The sequence below is a fragment of the Ammospiza caudacuta genome, chromosome 4, assembly GCF_027887145.1.
Source record: "Ammospiza caudacuta isolate bAmmCau1 chromosome 4, bAmmCau1.pri, whole genome shotgun sequence".
Lineage (NCBI taxonomy): Eukaryota > Metazoa > Chordata > Aves > Passeriformes > Passerellidae > Ammospiza > Ammospiza caudacuta.
In genome coordinates this window covers 9,151,942-9,177,681 of record NC_080596.1, presented here as the reverse complement: position 1 = coordinate 9,177,681, position 25,740 = coordinate 9,151,942, and the positions used below count along the sequence as shown (strand labels likewise).

The 25,740-nt window shown below is 42.3% G+C and overlaps 1 protein-coding gene across 1 annotated transcript in view; it reads left to right on the top strand.

Annotated features, from left to right (window-relative positions):
- Window positions 1–867: 867 nt before the first annotated feature.
- Window positions 868–25,740, top strand: part of PPP3CA (protein phosphatase 3 catalytic subunit alpha) — a 170,831-nt gene continuing 145,958 nt past the window's right edge. The window contains exon 1 of the mRNA XM_058803206.1: window positions 868–1,153. Within this exon, the coding sequence (XP_058659189.1) occupies window positions 1,096–1,153 (58 nt within the window). The 5' untranslated portion in view covers window positions 868–1,095. The remainder of the gene's footprint in view (window positions 1,154–25,740) is intronic.

The window sequence follows — 25,740 nt, the reverse complement described above, 5'->3', positions numbered from 1 at the left end:
TTTTTCCTTTATCCGAGGGGATGGCTCAGCAGCCCCCCGGCTCAAGGATGCTATTTAATAAGATTTCCTTTCGCGGAGGCCAGCGCCGGCGTGCCGGTACCTGCGTGTCACCTCTCGGGGACGCGGCACCTCGGTGCGGACACCCCGCGGGGCAGGCGCTTGGAGCGCTCCGCACCCGCGCGGGCTGGCGGGGCACGCAGGCGCGGCCAACCGGGCGCGGTTCCCGGCGCGCAGCCGCCGCCCCCGTGAGCGGCAGGTAGTAGGCTCCTTCCCGCGGCCACACGCAGGCTGTGCCGTGCCGGACCGGACCGTGCCGTGCCGGACCGGGCCGTGCGGGCGCTCGGCGGGGGATGCGCGGCCCCGGCGGGCGGGCGGGCGCACCTGGGCGGCGCGGCGCGGCGCGCGCGGGGCGGGGCGGGGCGCCGGCAGTGAGTGGCAGCGCGGCGCGGGCCAATGGCGGCGCCCGGGAGCGGGAGCCGGGCGGGCGGGGCCGGGCGGCGCGCGGGGGCTGCGCGGCGGAGCGTGTGCAGCGGCGCGCGGGGCCGCGGCCGGTGTCGGTGCGAGGCGCGGAAAGACCCTGCGGGGGGCGGCGGGGAAGACACGGATCCGGATCCGGATCCCGATCCCGGGCGGCGGCGGCCGTGGTGGTGGCGGCGGCGGGAGGAGCCGGAGCGGCGCGCCGCGGAGGAAGGAAGCGCAGGGCTGGCCGCTGCGTGTGCAACCTGGCTGTTCCTGCTGCCCGCGTCCACTCGCGGCTTTTCCTGCCGGCGCTGCCTGACAGCCGCCCGCCGCGGGTGTTGTCGCCGGGGTCTTTGGCGGGGGGGGGAAGAGCGAGCCGTCCTGCACAGCCCGGAGGCGTGATTGAAAGCCAGCAATAATTAACTGGAGGAGGAAGAGGAGGACGGGGGTGGGGGAAGACGAAGGAGGAAGGCACCGCGCGGCAGAGCCCAGCCGAGCCAGCGAGCGGCGGCGGGACGCGGCAACTTCGGCCGCAGCGGAGGAGCCGGAGCCGTGACCGCAGCGGCCGCCGCCGCCTCAGCCCGCGCCTGCCCTGCCCGAGGGGGGAGAGCCTCGCCGCCTCCCCGGCCGCCGGACATGTCGGAGCATAAGGCCGTCGATCCCAAGTTATCGACGACGGACAGGGTGGTGAAAGGTGGGTGCTGCGCCCCCGCCGCCCTTTCGGCCGTGTCCTCCCGCCGTGCCCCGCAGGGGTCGCGTCCGTCCCCCCTTCCCCGCCTGCCCCGGGCAGGTTCCGCGGGGCTGCCGGCGGCGCGGCAGCTGGGAGGGGTGGGCTCGGCCCGGGGGCTTGCGCCGGGCCCCGGTGGAGGGTTTGCGGCTTCCCTCGCCTGCTTGCCCGGCGCTACATTGCAGCATTTCCCCCCCTTCCTCCCCCCGCCGCCTCCCCCCCTCCGCCTTGAAGGCGCTGCACAGGGCTGGCGTGAGAGAGAGGGGGAGCCCCAGCTTCCTCCCCCGCCCCGGTGCCTGGGGGAGAGGAGGGCAGGGCTCGGCCCCCTCCCCCAGCCCGGCCGCTCCTCTGGGCATCCCCCATTCCTCCTACTCCTCCGGACCGCGCTCCCCGGAGCCCCCCCGCAGGCTGCGCCGCCGCTTGTCACTGCCGTTCCGCTCCCCGCATGCAGCGAGGATGCCTGGAAGCCTCCCCGCGCCAGCAGCCGGGGCTGCGCTCCCGCACCGAGCGCCGCTGCTGGGGACCGGTTGCGCCGCTCGGCTCCGCCGTGCCCCGCTCCCGCAGGGCCGCTCCCGCGGCGGGGATGCCGGGCGAGGGGGAGCGGGCCGCGGGCGTTGTGGGAGGCGGCGAAGGCTGCTTCCTCCTCCTCCTCCTTCTCCTCCTCCTCCTCCATCGCCGTCTCTTGCTGACGGCCCGGCCTGCTAGGATGTGAAGTTATCCGGCGGGCGTAGCGTGCCCGTGCTCCCGCGTGTGCGTGCGGGTGGCCGTGAGGGTGCTCGGCAGAAACACGGATGGGCTCCATGAGCTTTTCTCTGCTTCGGAGGGGCGCCTGTGCTGCCAGCCTCGGCCGTATAAACAAATGAGAGTTTGGGTTGACAGCACGTTGTGCCCCGCAGTACAGACCAAGGTTTTATTTACTGGGGTGATGCCTGATGTAAATTGCACGTGTGCATTTCTCGGTGTGTAGGAAGTGCACGTGTATTTAGTGGTTTGTGTTTTTTGTTTGTTTGTTTCTTTCCTTCCGCACTGGGCGCACAGCCAAGTGTATCCAGCTCTAGTGTATTTCACCCAGTTAGGTTATAACCCGTATGCTACGGTGGACAGCACAAATCCAAGGTGCAGCATGGATGTGTCCAGATCCTGCGAAAGCTGGAAATGGAAATGGCCTTGAAATACATACACTTCTGTATTTACATGAGTGTATGCCAGAATGAAACAATCAGTGTAAATACTATTTGGGAAGATGTATTATTTGTGGTTTTGTGTTTATATTTACATTTACCATCTTATGCCTTTTCCCCTCTTACTTCATTTTCTGCCCCTCCAAAGGAAAGTGTAGGTATTCAGCTATTGTAAGAAACATAATTGCAAAAATTTTAAGAAAATCGCTATTTACAATTTAAGTTTTAGTCTGTTATATCACCCCAAGTGTAGGCTTTAAAGCCTGTGTTTAGCTGATACTTGTCTCCTGTAGAAACAACAAATGGCCATCCTGTTAGGAGATTATGGGGTATCTCTTTTTTTTTTTTTTTTTAATTTCATTAATCTACGTGGTCCTGGTACATGACCAAACTCCTGATCTTTGCAGTGGCCAGCTTCCTTTGGCTTAAGACAATGTTTGTAATGAACATTAATTATTTCAGTATTTACAAAACCTTTAGTGCTTTCAGCTCATCTAAATGTGTTTTGTCAGCAATTGCTCTTTGTGTTTTTCCCACGTGTAAATGTCTCAAAGATCTAAAACCACTATTTCTAAGAAAACTTAGCAGTATGTGTAGTTAAATACTTTTATAATGCAGCTCAGAGAGAAATCAACTTGGTTAAACTGAGTTCAAGTCTTGAACAAAAGGAACATAGGTGCTGCCCATTGCCCCTGCTAACTGTTTGTCTCATAATGTCAGTGTTTCAGCGTAGATGTGAAGATCTGCTCAACTGGTTCAGGCCTCCATTAAATATTGAAATCCTTTTAAGGTTTTAAAATAGCATCCAAGGAGTGTAGTATACAGTCAAGTGATTGTTCATAGGATTATTCTTTGCTGCATCTTAGGCACTTCACACTGCCTTCCTGTGGACATTAAGGAAGTCAAGAAACTGGTGGTAACGAAGGAAAGATCACCTGGTTGTTTCTGTCATATAGGACATGATTTTTACCCTCTTGAGATGAACAACTGAAATGGGCTTGCAATGTTAAATTAACACAGAATAATTAAATTAAAAGTTGCATTGTAAGCACCTCTATAAGTAGTTGAAGTCTTGTTATTTTAGAGAGAATAACCAGATACTGTAACACTGGTAAAGTGCAACCTGAGAAAGCAAGCTAGTTCTTCTAAGTTAGAATATCATATAAAACCTTACTTAAAGGAAATGCCTTTAACATGGATGTAGTCTCCGGATTAAATTTTTCCCTCTGCTTGCCTGCTTGCCTGTGTGGCATTTTTTTGGTTTGATTTTATTATGTTTTTTTGGGGTTTTTTTTGGTTTTTTTTTTTTTTTAAATCCTCTCGATTGCTGGTGTGTGAGAGGAGATGTTTCCTACGAACAGTAACTCTGAGCTGGCTGGTGAAAAATCCTGGCTTGGCACTGTTACGTAACAGTGGGACGGGCTTGGGGGGATTACAGTTCCAGCAGCTTTGTGCAGATTGCTTGTGGCTGAGAGCTGCTTCTTCAGGGGGTTGCTGTGGGCTTGATTTTGTTTTTTGCTTCTCGTGCTTAAAATGCTCAAATATATGGAGAAGTGGAGCTTTTCCATAGGCGAGGATTTAATCTCACACTAATTTTTCTTTGCTTTTTGAATTGTCTGAAGTGTGCTTGAACTGATTTGACTCAAAAATAAAACATGATTTTGGGATGTGGGGAAAAAAGGCTTGGGAGCCCCTAATGTTTTTACCGTCTTGCTCTTCTGGCTTTGTTGTGCATATCTTACACTGTCATACGATGAGAAGTGTAAAGATGAAATTCAGGTTTGTGTGTAATGGTAACTTTCCAGAAGCAAATTAACTGTAGTTAAAATTGACAAAACTGTCAGTTTTGTTGGGCTAATGAAAAAAGTAAAATTAATCCAGAGAATGCAGTTATGATTTGAGGAGTACTTTCATTTTACTCTGGTGCTCTCCTGAAGATGGTATGTATGTCGTGATGCAAATTACACAATTCATCTTTACTCTGAATTTTGTCATGCTGTAGAGGAGCAACGCTTTGGTCTGTTGACTGCAAATATGATAAACTGTATATTCAGGTGCCTTCAGAAGTTTGTGGGATCAAGGCTCAGGACAAGATACTGTTGCAGGAGGTGCTGACTTGATGTGCTTATAATTAATTTAAATTTCTTGCCTTTTTGTCAGTGGTATGGTGCAGCTTTCACTTGAACAGAGCTGTCTTAAAAGTTAGGGTCTTTCTTCAGGATTGAGGAAGCTACTCCTTATCCATGCTGCCTCCAACTCCTGAGACTTGGCAGCCAGAGTGTAGGCTTGGTTGTTCTTGTGAAGGTAGGAATACCTGTCCAGGAAAAACTGGACTGAGGGTAATAGCTCGTTTCACATGGCTCAACTGCCTGATGTCAACAGCTTTTGCTCACTACTGACATTAGCAAGATTTGAACCCCACCCAGAGGGAAGGAAAAGCCATGTATCATGTTACTTGACCTCCTCAACGTGTTTAGTGTTGCATTAGTGCCTCTGAGGAATACTGCATTAAAGCAGAGTAATCCTAAATAAAAACTTTGAAAGTCAACTGGAGTAGTTGTACAATAAAAGTGAATTCAGTATTTCTTGGAAATCTTGCACTTAGTTAGGTACACTAATTGTTTTGATTTTTTTTTTTCTGGGCAGGTCAGATGGTTGTATGCTTTTGTGTGGGTTTTTGTGTTTGGTGCTTTTTTATTGGAAGTGTAGTTTTAATGAAATAATTCTGTCTCAGTTGTTTAGAAGGGCTGTAGCCGTGGCTTGTGATCCTTGGTGTTGTCCTTTCCTCTTGTGCGTTGCATGGGGAGGTGTACATGGTTATATCAGCAATTGACAACACACAATAAAACCAGACACTGCTGTCTCTGGATTTCAAACTGTGTCCTTGTTAATGCTCTCCTAAAGTGCAGGCTGACAGTTGTTTGTAATGTAATATGAATGCCAGCTCAGGATCGATATTTCACCATCAGTGTTCATTTCAGATTTGTGAGAGGTAAAATTGCTGTCAATAATGGAAACTCTAAACTTCATTGGTAATTCCCATTAGTCCAGGGAGACTTGTGTGTATTCACCAAAGGCTTGTGCTCCAGGCTGGAATCCAGCGTTGGTGAATTGCAGAAGCCTGCTTCTGTCTTCCTCTGAATTGAGTTCAATTTTTCCAGCATAGATGAGTCCTGCAAGCGCTTCAGTGGGTTTTGAGCAATTGTGTTGACCTGAACATCTGTAACGTTTGTGGATTTGGTGTATTTTTTGGTGTAAATTTGGGTATTGCTTATTTATGGCAAGGACCAAGGTTACTTAAATAAAGTGTCTAATGCAGTAAAGGATGATAGGCCTCTCTGTTGAGGATGCTGAAGATTGTGTCTATCTGATCCTCATGAGGAAAAAGAAGGAATTGCTTTGTAGCTGTTTCTGTTGGCATAGGAAAGCTGACTTTAATTAATTTATTGTTGTAGTACTTAGGGGTATACTGCTTGTCCTGAGGAAGACTGCATCTGGGTTCAAGGTGTACCATTAACTAGAGAATCCACCCACAGCTGTGCAAGAAAGGTGGTGCTGGTACAGCTGGGGATTGATTCTCTTCCTGTCCACTATTACCTTCAATTGAAGGAGCAGGTGTACATCCAGCTCAGTTTTAGTAACTCCATAGTTGCAAGTCTCCAGGTACCTTTATGAAACAAGCTGTGTGAGAGGCACCTAGGAGCAGAAAACAGTTGAATATACTTGGAGAGATATTATGGTTGTTTAGGAAAGAAAGCAAGGTTGCTGTGTTATGGTTTCTTATGTATATAACTAATTTGTTCTTACCTCATGTCAAAACTAAGTTAATACTTGTAAGACCAATAGATTTTATCAACTGGATGACACTTAGGTGTTGCAGTCTTTGTATGTTTTACATTGTACAAACCTGTGTGTGTATGTGGGATGTGTGTAGCGCTCATGAGGGATTATGAGTGTGGTGCTGAGAAACTGAAACAAAACCAAAGTACAGTCTTTGATGACTATGTGTAATAAAGCTGGTGATTTGTTTTGATTTATGAACTCACTGAGCCTCTTAGTCTTTAAGATCATTTTGTAAATAAGCCCTTTAGTGAAACAAGTCTTTTGCTGTATAGGCATAGGGGAAAACTGTGCACTTGCTGAAGGGTGCCTTTCTTACAGAGTTATTGCTGCACTGCATAGGTGGGAGGCTTTTCTCATGCTCTGTATGATGAGAGAGTGGCTTGCTGAGTGTGCTGAGTCGTGGGACTGATATGAAGTGAGGCACAAAATTGCCTTGTTTGTGTGTTAAATACCTTTTGTATGCTTCTGAATTCCACATTGGCTAAAGCTGCCTTCTGTTGCCTGCTCTTTTTGACTGAGCCTCAGTAGGGAGCAGTGCTTTTAATACCACTGTTTGTAATCTTGAAAGGGGAGTACGTACTGAATGATATCAGCGTTTAACTTAATTGGAAAATATGAGCCAGTTGAGGTCATTTTCTATAGGGAGATGTTGAAGAGAACAGTTGTTTTCTCTCTGTTATCCATACCCAAATTGAATGGTATTTACTTTCATCACATGTATCCCACTTAGAGATGATAGTTGTTGCGTGGATATGCTTGCATTGCAGTGCAGGTTGTGGCAGGAAGATCATGTGCAAAATATATTTGTTTATATAACTTGATATTTTAAATTATCTTTTTTGTAGTTCTAGCTTCTAGAACTCAGCACAGTGCGTTCTGTCTGGTATTTCTAAAGGGATTTTCTATCAAAAGTAATTTTGGGTAATGTCAATAAATAAGTACCTGTAGCCTGGATACTGCCAACTCATCTTCCTGGTTTGTTTTTTTTTCCAGTTTCTTATGTTTCGCTGAGTGGCTTCTACTTACAGTACAAAAGCAGGACGATAAGTTAAATTTGGTACTCCATTTAACTGTGAATATTAACTTATTTTAGGCTTCTCAATGATGTTGAAGCAGTTTATAGTGGGGATTAGTTTCTTCTTCATAGCTTCAAGGAATGTGGAAAAAAGTACTTCCTTAAAAGTATTTTAAGATGGAGAGATACTGCTTAACACTTACTGTAAGCATGCCATAAAAGAAGCCACAAGTTTCTGAAGTAAAAGCCACTTCAAATTGTCTTCATGAAAAGGTACCTTCTTATATTCTTTTGTATGTGGTTTCATGAATCAAATATAGGCTGTGATTTCACAATAGTTCTTCAGCTGAACATTCAAATAATTTCCACTTGTGATAATCAGTCATTTATCTTGACTTTCCCCCATAAAAGATCATTTTATGTCTATTCAGTAATGGTGGAAAGTATCACCCCATTTTTGAAAACCATTATACTGCATGTGCCGACTAACTGTGCACATTCATCTAAGTGTGTGGCTCACGGAGTGGTCTGCCCCTTGGGTTGTGGATTGAGATGTGGAATTGCTGGAGGTGGTACTCCAGGCACATACTTAATGGTTTCCTATAATTACTGAGTGAAGGAAGAGACCAGAGATCATGTGTGGAAAACCAGGGAGACAATAAGTGCTATTATGATGGTAAATCATTCCTTTAAAGGTAAAAATCTGGACTAATTCCCACCCTATTTACTCTTCCCCCAGAAAGCTGCCGCTGTTGAAATAACACCTCCAGAGCAGTACCTCCTTGACAGTCATCTATGTGTGTTTTAATCTCTATTTATAAGAGAGCTTAGGCATGGTAGTGTTGATACAGCAACAGTGCTGTATGAGGAGAACATGACTGTCTTATTTAAGATTGATTTAGGATGCCAGCATCATCTCCAGCTAATGGTCAGCTAACACCATTGATGTTTGGAGCTGGAGAGGAAAAGAAGCAGAGTGGAAAGACACCACACATTAGAAATGGTGGTTTTAGAAGTTAGTTCTTGTGTGTCTTGGGGTGCTTGTGTCTAAGGTGTAGATAGCATCCTTTAGGGTGTATTTAACCAGTTTTCAAAAACATTTCATTTGAAAACTGTCTATCAATCAAACTTCATTCTACTTGTAATTAAAAGCTGTGCTGAGCTTCTGTTGCAGCTCCTTTTACTTGTCAGCAAGTCATGTTTTTAATGCTTTCCCCCTCTCATGTTTCAAAATGCCCTTTTCCTGTCTATTCCTGTCCTGCATTTCTAAAAACTGTTCTTTCCTCATTGCTCTTATGCTTGTTTGCTTGTTGCTAAGTATGATGAGCAGCCTGAGTGCTGCCTGGTAGATTTGAGTGATTTGGGTGTGTGCATTTAATGGAAGAGGTTCATGGAACACTGTATCTTTCCTCTTGGTGCATCTGTAGGTGCCTGGGGAAGCATGTGAGAACAGGGGAAGTACTCAGACTTCTGTTGTAACTCTGCAGCCAGCTGCTGACTGTAGCTTTCTTTTCAGTGAATAGCTCCACTGTCAGTGTGCTGCTCAAGCTCTACCCAGCTTGTCACAGAAGGATGTCTCTATTCTGCAGCTCAGCTGCTGCTTGCAGGTTTCTTGCAGTTTATGTTGAACACTCATAGTATGACTGTTAGTTTCAGCTTGTGTGGTTTGCAAAGCCAGCATGAACAGCGTGTTCTCGGTTAACTTGGAAGGGAGGTGGTATGGGTCCTCCTGCTTTGGTGCTTTTATAATCAGACATGGAAGTTAGTTAGCAATGATGGGTAAGACTTGGTGAAATTGCTAATACTTGAGAAGAATCCTGAGGTTCACCACAGATCAGTGAATTTTAAAACCCCCACCTTAAACTTTAGGATTGGAAGGTGCAGAACCTAGTCTGTATGGAGACTGTACCAAAACTTTGTGTAAATGAAAGGGAAAAACCATGCTAAAAAAGGGTTGTATAAAATCTTTGAGAAAAGATGCAGCAATTATTTTGTCTTTGAGAAAGGCATATTTGGGTTAATAAAATCAAGCTTCCAGAATTAAAAAGTGCTGTAATGTGTTGAAACGTGTACTGATGGAGACAGATATTGCTAAAACAATATTCTATCCTATATTCTTTTTCTTCATCCCATTGTTTGGAGACAATTAGTTTAGATATTTTATTGCATCAGATTGCTGTTGGCAAAATGCTTTGAATTATCTTGACTTTTGCACAATGCCGAGCTGAAGGGAAAAAAAACCATCCAAAATTGCTATGGAGCTACAGTGTTCATCTAATACTTCCTAGTTGTGCAGACTTGATCTTTTTATACAATGTTGCTATAAGAAAGGAAGTGCACTTTGAACTTCTGATTGGAATGGTGAAAATAACATGTGTTAATAATGGCTTATGCAGATGTGATGCTACAGAGTCTTACAACAGTCACTCTAGGCATTGTTCAATAGGCTTAACTAATGGAATCCAAACTATCCAAAACTAGAGTGTTGGCCTCATGCTGTGTGTGATTAGATTTTTATTTTTAATTAAGACTTTTGTATTTGAAGGTTGGGTTTACAAATCTACTTTTTTTTTTTTTTTTTTTTTTTTTTTACTGATAGTGACAGATGAATAACTATGTTGCTGCTTAAGGTTTCAGGATTGTTTGTGTTTTGAAGTAACCATCATTTGGGAAGAAATCCTTTGCAGTCTAGATAGATGTCCCAAAGTGAGGAAAAGAGGCTCAGCTTCTAGCTTCTTATCTGTTGCTAAGTTTGGCTATAAGTTCATATTTAGCAATTATTTCTTCCTTTGGATCAGGAAGTTTCATTGTCACAGGTTTTTTGTTGCTGCTGTGTTTGTTGCTTGTTACAGAGTCCCAGGCCACTGCCATGAAAATAGGTCAAAGCAGTGTATGTTTAGGTCATCATCTTTCCAAAGTATTTGGAATTTCTCTGGCAGTGTTTTTGTTTCTTAAAGTGGAGAAAGTGGTAAAATGACTTCTAATTTTCTTCATGCATTATTTTCTTGGTAGCAATAAGGAAGATAAAAAGCAGTGCAGGATTGTGATTTCTTCCTGGTCTATAGCTCTGTGTGGATGATCTTGGAGGGGAGGACACATTGCTAGAGAGGAACCTATATTCTCTCATTTTCTTGAGAAATTCCATGAAATTACTTGAAGTAGTATGTTTAAAGTTCTGTGGAGATTTTATGTGGGAACACATGCTTTGCTCTAGCTTTTTCTCCATATGTCAAAGAATAGTGCTTCATTGGAGAGAGCTGTATCTGAAAATTCTTTCTGCATATATATATATATATATATGAATTTTTCTATTTTAACCTTTTCTTTGCTTTTGTGTACTTGAATCTTTATGAATAAGTCTGATTTGGTTCATGTATATTTCAGTTAGCAAAGCAATTAAAAGCTTCTAGATGGTGATGCCTACCCTGTTCTTGGCTCCAGAGAAAAGATGTTTCATCATCTTTTCCTTCAACTTGAGACTTTAAGTCAGCACACCTCTTTTTAACCAAAAAACCAAACCAGGATTTATTAGTTCAATTATCTTTTTATTACTGGAAAAGACAATTTTGATAATTTAATACCTGTTATTTACCATGATTTTGTAAGTAGTTTAACATAATTGACAATTTGAATAAAGAACCATTCTTACAAAATCCCTTCCTATCCCCCCCAAAACACTCAAAACCAACCCATGAACAGAAATTAAAAATAAAATAGGATTTAAATGATTTCTTAGTCTTTTTTCCATGATGCTTGCCAAGTTTCAGTTTGATGTAGATTACAATGGTCATACTGTGTTAAAATCTTTAAAAAAGTGCAACTGGTCATTAGCTGCAATGACATGAACAGCTGTAGTATTTTATGACAACAGCTGGGAACAATCTAGTTCTCTTCAATAACTTTCTTTTGTTGTTTCTTTCATGCCATTTTTAAAATGAGAAAGCCAGATTACTGTATTTGTTCTCTGTTTTACACCAGGGATTTCTTCATAGGCACTGGTGGCAATTACGTATCAAAATACAGCATTGCTGTTTGTGACTTGGTACATTTCCCTCTGCAGGACCTGTTTCATAACCCGCTGAAATCTGTGGGAGTTGGAGTCTTTCATTAACTTGAGTAAACTGTGAATCAAGTTGTCATCCTAGGATTTCTTATTTTGGCCTTCCTTTTTCAGTGCATGATTTCTCTTTGGTTTAAACTACTTTGTTATATTTGATCTTTTACAGCATTAGCACTTATTTTAAGAGTGAGCTAAGTGCCTTTCTACTTTGCAATGCTCATTTACCAAGTGAGGATGAACTTGTCTGTTTGTAGGTGGCTGGTTTGCCAAGAAAGTTTGCTTCTCTGTTGCTCTCTCTTCAGAAGTGTAGTCTGAAATGTTTTCTGTGTATGTGCATATGGTTGTTCTTTATTGTTGGAAAAACAAACAGAAGACTTTATGCATATATGTTCTTTCTGTGTCCCTTTACAAAGAAGTTTTCTTCAGTAATGAACACATTTGGGTCACCTTAAATAAAATCTGTTTAACTCATTTTTCAGCTATAAGAGAGTAGCTTACGGGTAGTACTGAAGATGTACACAGCAGACAGGTATGAGAGCATTATTTGCTTCCCTGAGAAACCTGCTGTTGTATGTCACCTGAGTGGTGGTGTCTGTGATTCCTAGAGGGGAGCCTTATGGCATAACATGGTGTATTGGGATGACAGGTGGAGAGTTTGGGAGGAAGAAATGAAGAGCACAGTGGGCAAGGGGGTGTGTGTTTTGTGCAGTGAAGTGTTACCAAGGGAATTTAGAACTAAGGTAGTTTAGAAATCCAAGGAGAGCTGTTTTGGTACTGCTTTGCCTCACGAGTCTTGTTGGCTCAGGTGAGTATCCTGGAGGTGCCTGTGCAGCAGGGCAGGAAGCTGAGTGGTAGCTTCTGGGGAACTTGACTCTCAACAAGCAGAGAACTGGCAAAGGCAGTTGGTGAAATTTTTAGTTAGTCATATACTCTGTGCGTATACCCCTAAGTTTGATTTAGATAGTTCGTTCTCTGACATTCTCCATATTTAAAAAAAAAAAAGTTTACGGAGATAAAGTGCTTATAGTCTTTGTTAACCATAACAACTTTTAATCTGTAGTTATGTTATCAGTAAGAAGGAGGGGAAAATGACTTGAGGGTCCTGTGTTTGGAGCATCCTGAGATAAGGTTACTTTTGGTAGTTGGAAGAAAGAAGTGAACTCAAAAAAGATCCCATACTTGTACTACAAAAGGGGAAAAACCTGCACTCATTTCAGTGGAGAGATCACTTTTAGCTTCTGGGCTGTTGACTACCTCATCAGGTATGGTTTGATTTGATTTTTTGGTTCCCCCCCACGATCACTTAATTTTCTGCTTTCCACTTCACTGGAGAAATAGTGTATCTGTAATTTTTATGAATGATGTGTCAAAGTACCTTTCTCAGTCACTCTCAGTAAAAAAGCACAAGCTCTGACAGCTTCACAGAAGCCCAGAATAGTTGAGGCTGGGAGGGACCTCTGGAGATCATCTGGGCCAGCTCCAGCTCTCTGTCTTTCATCACAAGAGAAATGCCTTGGTCCCATAAGTCATCTTTGTGGCACTTTGCTGGGCTCTTGGTAATTGGTCCATATCTCACAGTTTGTGGGACATGTGGAAGTACATGGAAGTCAATTTATGCATAGAGAGAAGCTTGTACGTTAGGGAATAGCATACTTTAATCCTTTTAACAAGGTACTGTTCCTTCCCTGGAGCTCTGACTCTCAGGTGACGCTTACCTCACATGTAAATACTGTTTGTTTGCTACAGAGAAGATGAGGGGTAGCGCTGTCATTAACTGAAGTCTTAAATGCATGTGAATTTTCTGTACACTTAACCTCACATCTTGTATCCTATTGTAACAGACAATATTTTGCTGTAAGTTAATTGTATAACCTTGGCTAATCTCAGAAGTACTGCCCATCAGCAAGTTACTCTGCAGATATCTTTTTTTTGTTATAATCCAATTGCTCTGGCTTCTGAAAGTGTGTTAGACTCTTTGCCTTCACCCTTGGTTTATGGAGACAGAGGTTTTTATGGGTTGTCTTAGAGAGTTTGCCAAGAGCCTTCAGGGCTGCATAAAGACAATTGTTGCTAGCAGGTTGATAGAGGTAAATCCTCTGCTAAGCGCTGGTGAGGCCATACCTGAAGTGCTGGATTCAGTTCTGGTCTTCCCAGTATGAGAAAAACCTGGACATACTGGAACAAGTTCAGTGCTGGTGCACAGAGATGGCCCTGGGACTAGGGAAATCTGAGAGAGCTGGGGCCACTGAGTGTGGAGAAGACAAGAGGGGCTTTATCTGGCTGTACTAAAGCTGGTTGTAGGAAATGGAGAAGGGGCAGACAAACTCTTTTCAGCAGTGCCCAGTGACAAGGCAAGAGGTTACAGGCACTGATTGACAGCTCTCACAGTGAGTAACTTTGTGCTTTTCAAACGCTAGCACAGGTTGCTCAGAGGTTGTGGAGTTCCATCCTTGGAGTCATTCAAAAGCCATCTTGATGGGGCCCTGTGCAGCTGACTCTGTCTGACCCTGCTTGAGGACTGGTGTTGGTTGGAGCAGCTGACCAACAGAGGTCCCCTTTCAACCTCAACCCTTCTGTGATCACCTTTTACTCAGCTCTCTTAAGTGGATAATTACAACAGTTGATCAATTCAGAGACCTTTTGACCGAACATGAAGTAGAGAAATCTGCCTTAAAAATTCAAAGTCAGGTTTGCTAATGAGGTGTTCTACAGGAGGAATGCTTTGTGTGATCGAGGGTCCACCATGTAAATAATTATCCTGGCATAGCAGCAAGATGTGTTGCGTTGGGAAGATTATATATATGTATATTTATGAGTTAATGCATCCATATGTAGCTAGTAGTGTTGCTGGCAAAAGACTTGCACAGATCACTCTTGAGAATTTTCAGAATCTCCCAAGCATGTGCAGCTCTGGAGTTTGGTGTAGCTTGGAAGCAGGACAGATAGTATGACCACTGTACTTCACTTTGGACAACTGTAAGAAAAAGGTAAAGCAAGCTTTTATATAAATCTTACATAGTTACTGCCAGTGTTTCTAATATGACTATCAGAAAGGTCCATTTTCTAATTACTGGAAGGAAGTATTTATCTTTCCCTAGTCCTTGGTTCATCTGATTTTGTCATAGTGGCATGACAATTGAAATTGAGAGGGATGGCAGTTGTCTTTCAGCACTGACACTCTCTGGCATATTTTTTCTTTGCTGTATTTTCATGTTCATTTGTTTCCTTATGAGGGTGAATGTTGCCCTTTAAACCTGACTAAGTTGCCCTTTAAACTGAATCTTACATGTGTTAATCTAAAATCAAACCTGAGATAAGGGAATCTCTTGATGTGGGTAACAGAAAATGAAAATAAGCATCTGGAAAGGTTCAGAGTAATGACAGGATTATGCTGACTACTTCAGAAAAGTTAGTAGAGCAACCATACTAGAAGTTCTGAGCAAGTTCTGTAGGTGGCATCACCTCCATGGATAAGTAATTTGGATAATGGAGGTAATACTTGGTTTTGGAAGTGTAGCTTCCAGGGTTGCTCAGTTGACTAGATACATTTGAGGAAAAAGAGAGACAGATACTAGAATTTAAATCATGAATGGCCTCGGTGTAGTACAAATGATAACATAAATTTAAATGGGCAAACATACATCCCCATGCAAGAAGCTCTGAAATATTCTGTGTTGTAGGAGTCTGGGAGAGCAACAGGCTGAATTTATTATTGGTTCAGTATACAACCATCAGAAAGGATGCTCCCTGAAGTTAGGGAAAAGTCACAAGAGGAGTTTGAATTACCTTTTGTTTTCTGCTTCAGCATCTCCACATTTAGGTAATTCAAAGGAGAAAGGAGTAGGTTCTCACTACCTTCAATAGTGAGTAGGAAAGGTTCTCACTACCTTCAGTAGTGAGAACTGCTGAGTATGATAAATGACCCAGAGAGGATAGTTAGTTATTTATTCATGTTTGTGTATCTGCAGCACTGTAGAAGTCTCTGTCAAAGGTCTAATTTCTCTTCAAAGAAACCACCAGAAAAATGGTCTATATAGGCAATGTGTTTGTTCACAGTAGGACTGTAATATCCTATGAACATCTTCCTGAGATCAGCAGGTGCTCCTAAACTTTACTGTGGAACTGGAAATAGAGAAATCCTGGGTGTTTGTGATTGGCTTGTAAATACAAGGCATGCTGCTAGTTAGTTTCTGACAGAATAGCATCTCCTGCTTGTGTAAGTGTGCCTGTTTCTGGTTCAGTGGCACTGCAGCAGGAGAGGAGTATGTGAACCAGAACCACTGTGTAAGGGAAAGGTGAGTGTTAAAAGCTTTCTTCTTGAAACCCCACTAATTTCCTCTGTAGTGTTTGACTTCCCATTCAGATAGGGAAATGGCTGTGGGTAGTTGTGTTGCCAGGCAGGTGTTGCAGAGGCAAAAGCATTAATATTTTGTGCTATGTACTGAAAAGATTCTGAAGCTTTAGAAGACTTTTTGTCTGTTTTCAATCCTGTAAGAGCCTTAGGTAACAGGTTACTAACTCTAATTCCTGAGTTAACTGAAATGAATGCCTTTTGATTATTAAAGGAAAAAAATAGCCAAACCTGATATACAAACCCTTCTCCCCAAATCAACAAACATCTCAGAAAAAATTATGCATCTGTATATGCATAATTATGCAAAATAATGATGCATAGGTATGCATTTTTCTTTCCCTTTATAAACAAATTTGGAGTCTCCATTAAAAAAAAGGATGTTTTCTTGCATTGGTGGCCTAACTGCTATAAAACCTGTGTCAGTATGGACTGTTTAATGTCATGCCTTTCTCCTGTACCAAGAAAATGGTGATGACTGGAATGCATGTCATCAACTTCTGTAATCAGAGTACTTGAAATATTTACAATACCGTGATTACAGTAAAGCTTCTTATGTACACATACACACACACTGTAGCTGCCTTATATATTTTGGCCTTTCAAGTTTACATCCTCATTTGTCTGCTAATCTCATGTGGGGTTTGTTTTTTTTTTATCTAAGGTGCTTGGCAAAAATGAATAAAATATGAACTTCTTTATCTGCTATGTGAGGTTTGCTATGTGGACACTTACAAAATATTCTAGTGAAATGAAACAGGAGAAAAGAGCAAAGTTTGAAGATGTTCACAGGCCAAAACCAAACACTGCAATGTCTACTGAAACTACCAAATTCTATTTTAGGGGTTTGTCTGTCAAGAGTCTAAAACATTTTCATGGATCCAGTGAATGGAATTGAGCAGCAGGAAATCCTGGAACAGATTTGCTGGAAAGGCCTCTCTTTGGAAGGACACCTCAAATGGCCAGGACCAGCCTACAAAAAAGTACCCATCCATGTAACTTTCTGTAGGTGTGAGATGCAGAGGAGTTTCAGGCCAAGACCTGTTGGTCTGATCTGTTTTGTTTCTGTTATGTGCAAGAGCTGTGATCAGTTGGTGCCATGCTTGGCCAAAAAATCCAATTCTTTGTAGGCACTACTCCTGCTTCTTGTTTCAGATCCTTATAGTCTGTCCAATGGGAAATAATAAGGTATCCCAGAATAATTACACCTGTAGTATTTCCTGTCTGATGGGCAAAGTTCACAGAAAACCTTCTAAAGCATGACTACAGACTCATTTAATTGAATCCAGATTCTAAACTGGGCATACCTGGACTGAGTCCAGGGCATGAAACTGGAGAGGATTGGGTGGCACTAATAGATGGTGTTCTCCTGTAACTGGATTGCCAGGCATCTGTTGCAGGAGGCATTAGAGAATGTGCCCACTCAGTGGTAGTCAAAGAAACTTGGATTGCTCCTTGCTGGGGGTCTTGTAGAACTTTTTATGCTGGTGCTTGGAGCTCTAAAATGAGGCTGTTGTAAGTAGTTTTGCTTTCCTGGCATGAGGGCAATATCCACAGCAAGAGGATATGGATTTTTGCTTTATAGGTAAACTGAAATTGTGGAATAAAGTCCTCCTTTTTCCTGCTGGGATGAAGGGTGATCCTAGATCTTATGCTCTGTGCGCCTGTGTAAAACATTTATGTTAGACCTTTCCTTTTCTTATGCAGTCTATAGTCTTCTTAAACCTGGGTGGCTTCATGTAACTTGTACCAAAAGTGAAGTGCCTTTTTTTTAAATCCAGTTCATGATTTTGCAAAAAGAGGATGATGTAAGAACAAGAAGTGAAAGCAAATACTGTTAGAAAATCATGCCCTTGTGTGTGGATGTGTGGCCATGTAGCTTTTGTCTTCCTTGAGAACTGAGGGTTTCTTTCATGCCTGGCTGACTGATGTGCCCTGCCCTGTTGGGCTGTGCAGTCTGTCTTCCCTAACAGGCTGTAACAGGGTTTTTTTTAATCTCTTTTTGATAATTTCCGATTTTGCTGGCTTTTTTTTTTTCTTTTTAGGTGTACAGTCCCCTCCCCTAAAGGTTGCCTTTTGTATGCTGATGTACATAAACTACCGCAAGGTTTTCTTAAAGAATAGTGGAAGCAGGCCCACTAGTTCTCCCAGGAGAAAAGTGTAGTGAGGTCAGTGGTATTCCTTTTACTTCCCTTTTGGTTTTGTTCACTCCTATGCCTTGTAAAACAGCCAGGAAGATTTGCCACAAATCTGTTTATTTCTTCTTCTACAGAATATAATCCAATGCTGACTTTTATTTTCCTTACAATAAGTCTTCCAAAATCCCAGCAGCAAGTCACAAATGGCATTTTATTCTTCTAATTTGGAATCTTGTGCTCCAATCTGTTAAATCAATATTGCTCTCGGAATAGTGCCACTTGTTATTACCTGTCTGGTGAAAGCATTGGATTTGGCATGCATACATGTGTGTTCTACTTGTTTTGTTTTTTCTTAACTTAGAGTAAATGTATTCCCTGCCACCTCCCCTCAGGTTTAGGAAACAGGATCTCCACAACTAGGATTCTGGAACAAAAGCAAGGTTTAATCTTTAAATGAGAGTATGGATTGTCACTGTAGAGCCTTGACTCCAAATATAGTCAGTTGTTGTGTTTTCAGTACCAAATCTCTTTATCTTCTCTGGAGGAGTCACAGCTTCCCCTTTTTGCCTCTTTTCAAACTGCAATACTTGTTACCTTTTATTAACTTTACTTGAATTGTTATGGATGGAAAGTAGTGCAGCTGCCTGCAGAGTAATAGTTAAAAGTTTACAGTGAGAAAAGAGTCTGTTGCTTTTGCAGCATCTTTTGTTTTTGATTCGTCTTCTCTCTGCTGTAACCTCACTGAAATCCAGAGTCTCTGGCACTGGGAAGTGTGTGAAAGGCCAAAATGTCTCATTCAGACAGTGACTCAGATGTGCAGTCACTTAACTCTCCAAAGGCTTTGTTGTATCTCAGAACTGAGTGTACACTGCTCTGGTATATCCTCAGACCTGAGGACGTTCATGGGCACTCAGCCAAGTACAGATTATCCCAACCCTTGAAAACTGCTTGGATCCCAGTATAGTTTGCAGTAATTTGTTTTTCTATAGCAGTGATTAATTAAGACAAATACTCTCTGAAAAGCCTCTTAAAATTTTAGAAAGAAGAGATTTTATTTTCTCTAACACATACCTTCCTAAGGCAAAGTGATTATTCTTTAAGATCTGAATCTTCTGTGGTGATTGTTCTCCCCCAAGAACATCTGTGTGGAATTAATAGAAGAGCTGTATATAGAGAATAAATTGCTTGCAACTTCTCAGATAAAGTGTTGTTAAAATTGAAAGCCTCATAATTTTACAGCATTAGGGAGAACTACTGAGAAATAATCGTTCATGTTTTTACCTTTGATCACATGGCAACAAGTAAAAAAGTGGTTTTGCATTTCAAGTAGAAGTTGACATTGCTATTCATGAAGGCTTATGACTTGTGCATTTAGTGAAAAAAAGGACTAAGATTTGTCCTGTCTGTTTGCAGAACACCTTTTTTCTTGGGTTAGAGATGATGGCTTGCAGAGGGAGTGGTGGTGCTGTCTGGAGAGGAGACCCTGTGCCACTTCATCTTTCCTTCTACTTTTATCCCTTGCCTCTTCCCATCCTCCCCCTCCTTTTTTGTTTTATTGAACTGTAGCAATTTGTGACATGATCCCAAAGACGATGAAAACAAAGTGTATCGAAATGTTGGTGTTCTTTGAGATCTGGTGCCAGAAAGCTTTTGGAAAAATACCCAATTGTAGCAAGTACAGAAAAAAGATGAAACATTATGTGAGAGACTACTTCCATTTTGGTCACTGCAAAAGAGGAGAAAATTATATTCTTACGGCACTTTTCTAGCTGAGGTGCGCTGTCAGGAGAATTGTCCTTATGGGAATATTTGCATACGGAAGTAAAAAAAGTTGTGTAGGTCTAAGTTGGGACTCCTTTTATATATATGTCACTTTTAAGTTATTATTGCTTTTTTTACAAAAAACAACTTTCTATCTGAACTCAATTAGCTGAAAAGAAGCTGAAGGGGATATTTGTGGGTGTTTATAAAAATTTTCAGTATTTCATACTGGAGCAGTATTCCTAAGCCTCCCCATACTGGGCTGGACATGAGCAGAAATGGACCAGTCTCTTTAATCTTGTTTAATAAAGTACTTGCTTCAGCTGTACAGAGACTGTTTTGCTTTTAATTCAACTGATGTAAGAGCCAGTGAAGGCCGTCAGGTGGTTGGATATCTGCAAGAGGCAGTGGTTTGGCTGCTGAGCGTGCAGAGCAGTCACAAGGACGGGTGGTTTAGCGCAGCCTCCATGGCTTACCTGGACTTTGTGCAAGAAAACCTCTCTGGGGAAGGGTGACAAGATTCTGCCTGAGTTTGTGCCTGGGCAAGCCAACTGAAATGACAAGTGCAGCCATTTCTCTCTTTCCCCCTCCCCCTTTTTAAGTTTGTTTTTTTTTTTTAATTTGCTGATGCAGGTTTGTGGTATGGCTGAGGAACCAGTGACTCCACACATTGGCTGTGGTTCTCTCTGTACCAGCAGTCAGTCCTTTCTAAATGTATCAGATAAGCAAAACAGTTTATAGAGGGCTGAGTAAATTCACTTAAAGACTGGTAAATACTGTTTGCCTTATCTCTGTTAACCTAAACACTTTGTGTAAATGGCTGCTGGTAAATGATCTTCAGTGAGTTCTATGAAAAGAAAGTATTTAGTTTTAGAGTAGTTCAAGAGGCCAAAGGAGTTTACTTGTCTGTGATGGTAAGTTCTCAAGTAAATCACAAAATCATACATGGGTGGTCTGGAGACAAGCTAATTAAATGTAGTAGGAATCTTAAATTCAAAGACCAAGTTTTCTCTTTCAGTTTTTCTGTTCTTAAAAGGTTAGTTATTTTTTCCAGAATGATGTAATTTAGTGTTTTACGGAAGTTATTGCCAATACCTAAAAAACTTGTATGTGCTCAGAATGATTAGAAGAGCAATTTCAGTGTAGGGCTTTTGTAAACATCCGCAAGAGCTGGAGTTTGATACTTTGTTGTTTTGTAGAAATGGAGTTGGACTAAAAAGCTTTTTCCTGCTGATACCTCATTTTCTGTTCCATGGTCAGCTGGAAGATAATTAAGAGGCATAGTATCCTGTCTGTGAGGGAGGTACAACCCTTGAAATTTTCTGCAAAGCCTAGAAGATGACCAGTTTTCTCAGAGTCTTGCCTAAGGCCAAGTCCAAAATGCTGGTTTAGTAACTTAATGATGTATTTTTGGTACTGGTGCCAGGCCTCATTCATCTTACAGTGTCTTGCTGATTAATATAAAAGTTGCAGTTCTTTTTAAATTTTGTCATCCTCTTGCTTTAAATTGGTTATATAAAGTACTAGGAACATCTCTGACATCTGTTTTCTTTTGAGCTGTGAAATGCTTTTTGCTTTATAATTTATTAAAAAAGTATGTGTTAAATTAATTCTACATCCACCTATCCTTCTGGGGGCGATGGAGGGTGACTGTCCAGGTTTTCTTAACTACTGAGTACCAGTAAGCTCTGCTTGCCAAGGATGTCTTGGTTGTTGTTCCCTTCCATGCAAGAGCAGGACTTGCTGCTCATGGCCTGGTTCTTTCTGTAGTCTCCCACCATCCAGACAGAGCAGCTTCAGCATTTCTGGTGCTGTTGCCATGATGCCTGTAACATAATACAGGTCAGGAGACTCTCACCTCATGTTAGGAAGGACCTGTGATCCTCTGCATGGTGTAGGATTAAGAGCCTCTGTGCCACTTTAAAATGTTTTTCTTTCTGTAGGAGGAGGAAAGAGAGAAGCTGAGGGTCTTCTGCTTTTGATTCCCAATGTGAGGCTCATTAGCTGATTGCTTAAACTTAGAATGATTTCATCTGTGATGCAAGGCACAAGTCTAACTACTTAACCAACAAACTAACTAACTAAAGTCACTATTAAATATCTATTCTAAAATGAAGAATCATAAGACTATTTTGTACAACATCTGATAGTACATCTGAAAATTGTAAAGTACAGATATGGATGTGCTTGTCCCTTTTTGTTGACTTTTGCATATTTGAAAAACCAAAGTAACTTCTTTAAAAAGTTTTAATTGGGTTGAGCATTTCAGCTTTTTAAATGACTATATGCAGTATATGAACTGTTATATTCTCCAAAGATGAAGTGTGACAAAGAAGTCATATGCATTTTTTTAAATCAACAAAGAAGGAAGTAGACTTGCTATACTGCCTTTTAAATAGAATATTCTGTACATTTTGGTTTCGTACAGAAATCTTTTTCTATACTGGAAACTCCTGAATGGATTCAGAGCTGCCCTTACACTGGAACATTTGCCCATGTGTAGGAATATTTCGTTGTAAATCGCATTACCAGTGTTGCAGCAGAATTTTCTGCTAGCTGTGTTCACAGCATGGGCTCTTGTGACTTTAAAATATAATCCTTACTGTTTATGAGTGCAACACTGAGAATGAGGCCTCTGTAAATAGATCCAAATCCATATTTGTGGGTGGGAACATGGGAGGTTTTGTGGTGTTTTTTTAATCTGATATCTTGAGACAAGCAGCTGCCTCTAACATCACTCAAAGGGCTGCAAAATTGAATTAATCAGACACGCTTCTTTGACTGATACTTGGAAACTAATAGCAACCCTGTCACTGTCCATGGTCAGCTGAATTTCACCCAGCTGGAAATCCCAGTGGTGTTCTCTGTTCATAGTGGAGAAAACTGAGCCACTGGCCAGACCTTTGCCTGTTGACCTTCTGCAGTGATTTCCACCTCCCCTGGGAAAGTCTCCTGCTCCCTGAGGGGTGAATTATTTGGGCCCTGTGTTTGTAGGAATTGTCTGTAGTCTTGGACATCCTTAGTGGTCAGAGCATGGAAGATTATAGACCTGGGCTTCCAGGTTGATCTTTTTTGCATCCATATCTCTTTTTTTGGGACCAGATAATCCAGGCTGAACAGAAGTTAGATTTGGCCTGATGATTTGTGCCTCATTAGGATCAGTTGTTTTTTTTAGATACAGAATGTACGTGTCATTCATATGTTAGAAATATACCAAGGGAACTCCAAAGCAGAAGAACCAAAAACGAAAGTAGCTAATCACAAAAGGCCAACAGTGTTTTCTGCTGGAATTACGATGCTGGGAGAACTTCTCATAGTCCCTGCAGATGAGTCAGCAGTGCTGTCCAGCCAGTAAGGCCACCCATGTCCTGGGGTACATCAGGCACTACATTGCTGGCCAGGCCAGGGAGGGGATTGTCCTGTTCTGCTCTGCATTGGGGTGGCCTCACCTCGAGTCCTGGGGGCAGTTTTGGGCACCACAATATAAGGAAGGCATTAAGCTATTAGAGAGCATCCATAGGAGGGTAAAGAGGCTGGTGAATGTCTGGAAGGGAAACCTTACAAGGAGGAGCTGAGGTCACTTTGTTTTGTTCAGCCTGGAGGAGGATGAGGGGAGACCTCATTGCTGTCTTCAGCTTTCTCACAAGGGACAGCAGAGAGGCAGGTACTGATCTCTTCACTCTTGTGACCAGTGACCAAGGGTCAGGTGTCAGGAAGAGGTTTTTCACCCTGCAGGTGGCTGGGCACTGGAACAGGCTGCTCAGGGAAGCGGTCACTGCAGCAAGCCTGTCTGAGTTTAAGGAGTGTTTGGACAATGCTCTTAAGCACATGGTGTGGTTCTTTGGGTGTTCTATGCATGGCCAGGAGTTGGACTTCATGATCCTGATGGGTCCCTTCCAACTTAGCAGTTCAGAAAAAAATTACAGTACTTGAGTGTCTACAGGTGCAGTATGAATATATTTCACATAATGCTCTAAAGTCTGCCAGGTTTCCTGGTTTTTCTGACATTATATATAAAGCTTGGAAGACTTGAATCTGGTAGCAACAAGGTCTTACTCCTTATTTTTGTATGGAATTGTTTAAAGATCCATTGGAGTCTGCTAACCACAAAATGGAAACAAATTTATCCACGCTAATGTAGTAGCAGTTATATGTACAACATACTGTAACCTTCCAAACTGGCATGAAAAGCTCAAAACTTTTGTAAGACTGGAGGATGCATGGCATATATAGGATACTGACACCTTCTTTTGGATACCTGTGCTTCCTTCCAGTCTGGCAGTGGGGGGTGGACAGCTCCTCCAGGGATGGTGCAGTGGCTGTTGAGTATTGTCCAACCACTCCCAGGCATCTCCCACCCTTCTCTGAACACCGTGCTCTGGTGCCTGGTATTCCTGGTCATGAAGTCAGAAGACAGAAATATTTCCCACACCTGGGTTGTGTGGATGATGCCTCAGTACATTTCCTCAGTTTTTTTCCATTTAAATGTGGAGCTATCTGCCTGGGTCACAGATTGGAAAGTACACTGTGTTTCTTGGTACATGGCTTTGTGTCTTCTTGAGCTGTGGCTGTAATTATGGTATGGTGTAGGGGGATAGAATATAAGAAAATAAAGGTAGTATAGAAAGTAATCTTACCCCTAAGAAGTTGCAGCTGGGCTAATTATTAAAGATTAGGAGCAGGCCTGACTTTACCAGGCCACAGCTGTAGCCAATGAGAAGGAGAGTGCTAGAAAAGAGTGGATTGGTTGGTTGAGGGGAGCTGGAGTTAGTTGGCTGCTGCGGGAAGAAGGAAGAGTCGGTGCTTAGAGGAGCTGCCTACGAGAAACATCAAGGAGGTATGAAATTCTTACAATAAGGAGACAACAATATGGAACCTTTGCAATATAATGACAACAGTATGGAAGTAAAGGTTAGGGAGGGAGAGTTGCTCCCATGCAGTGTAACCTAGCATATGGCTGACCAGTGATGCCAGTAATGCCAATGACTTTTGCCTTGGGTATTTATGGCAGGAGGTGTCAAGCTGAGGGCTCTGTGTCCCAAGGCGGTGAGCAGGACAGTGACAGTGGTGTATGGTTCTGCTGACAGCGCAGCAGGAGCCTCTTGCTGGATATTTTGTTGAGGATATTCAGCTACCTGACCTGTTGAACATTTGTCTGTCAGCCTTTCAGATTAATGCAGATGCTGACATGCTCTCAGAGCAGTTTTGGGTATTATTAGTTGCACATTTGTGAAAACCTTCTCTTTGATAAATTTTTACTATGTGTGCTTAACAACTTCGGTGTAAAGCCCTGGCTCTCCCTGAAGCCTGAGGGAGCCTTGGCATGAAGCATGTAACAAATGAAAAACTTGGCTTGATCCAAAAAAGGGGGTTTCATTTCTTTTCAGATGGCTGTCTTGCTGTTCACTCTGTATAAATGTTGTCTCTCACCTTAAAAGTAAAATAAATAAAATTTGAGTAATTAATGCAATTAGTGATTGACAAGAAGAAGCAGTAGTCTTGGAATTTTTGTGATTGCTGAGGTGGCTACTTGTTAACAGTTAAAGTTTGTAGAAACTGAGAATAGAAAATTTATTTAAACTCAATGCATGCTTTTGTTAGATATTTTTTCCTTTTTTAAAGTGGACTTCCAAACCTTGTTATGCTTAGAAGCATAGTGATATGAAATAGAAACCATTGAAAAGGAAGACCAGTGTTCATGTGTTTCCTGTTTTATCATTATTTTGTGTTTAACTTGTCAGTGGCAAGAATCACATGACCAAAAACATCCTTTTGAAGCAAATTTACCAACTTGTATGACTGTGCTTATTTGTTCTGCATTTTGGAGAGCTCCCTAATGGGTTCATGAAAAGTCTTACTTTTATTATGATACATGATATTGTGAATGATCAAATACTGCTTTATTTTACCTCACTCAAGAGAAATGAAGTATGGATGACCATAATTTAGTAAGTTAGTAGTAGGTAATGTACTTTTTGGTGGTAACTTAAAGGAAAAGCAAGTATGAGTGAAGTGTGAGAAATGTGCATTTCTCTTTTTCTGTGAATAAATAAGGATTTAATTGCTCCCCTGAGGAAGAGTCCAGTTTTTACATGTATGGCTCCTTTTAGAATGTAACAGATACATTACTGTTCTCCCTTGGTCAGTCTTGCATGAAACAGGAAAAAGAAATGCAAAGCTTTTGCTTTTCTTCAAACTACAAAAT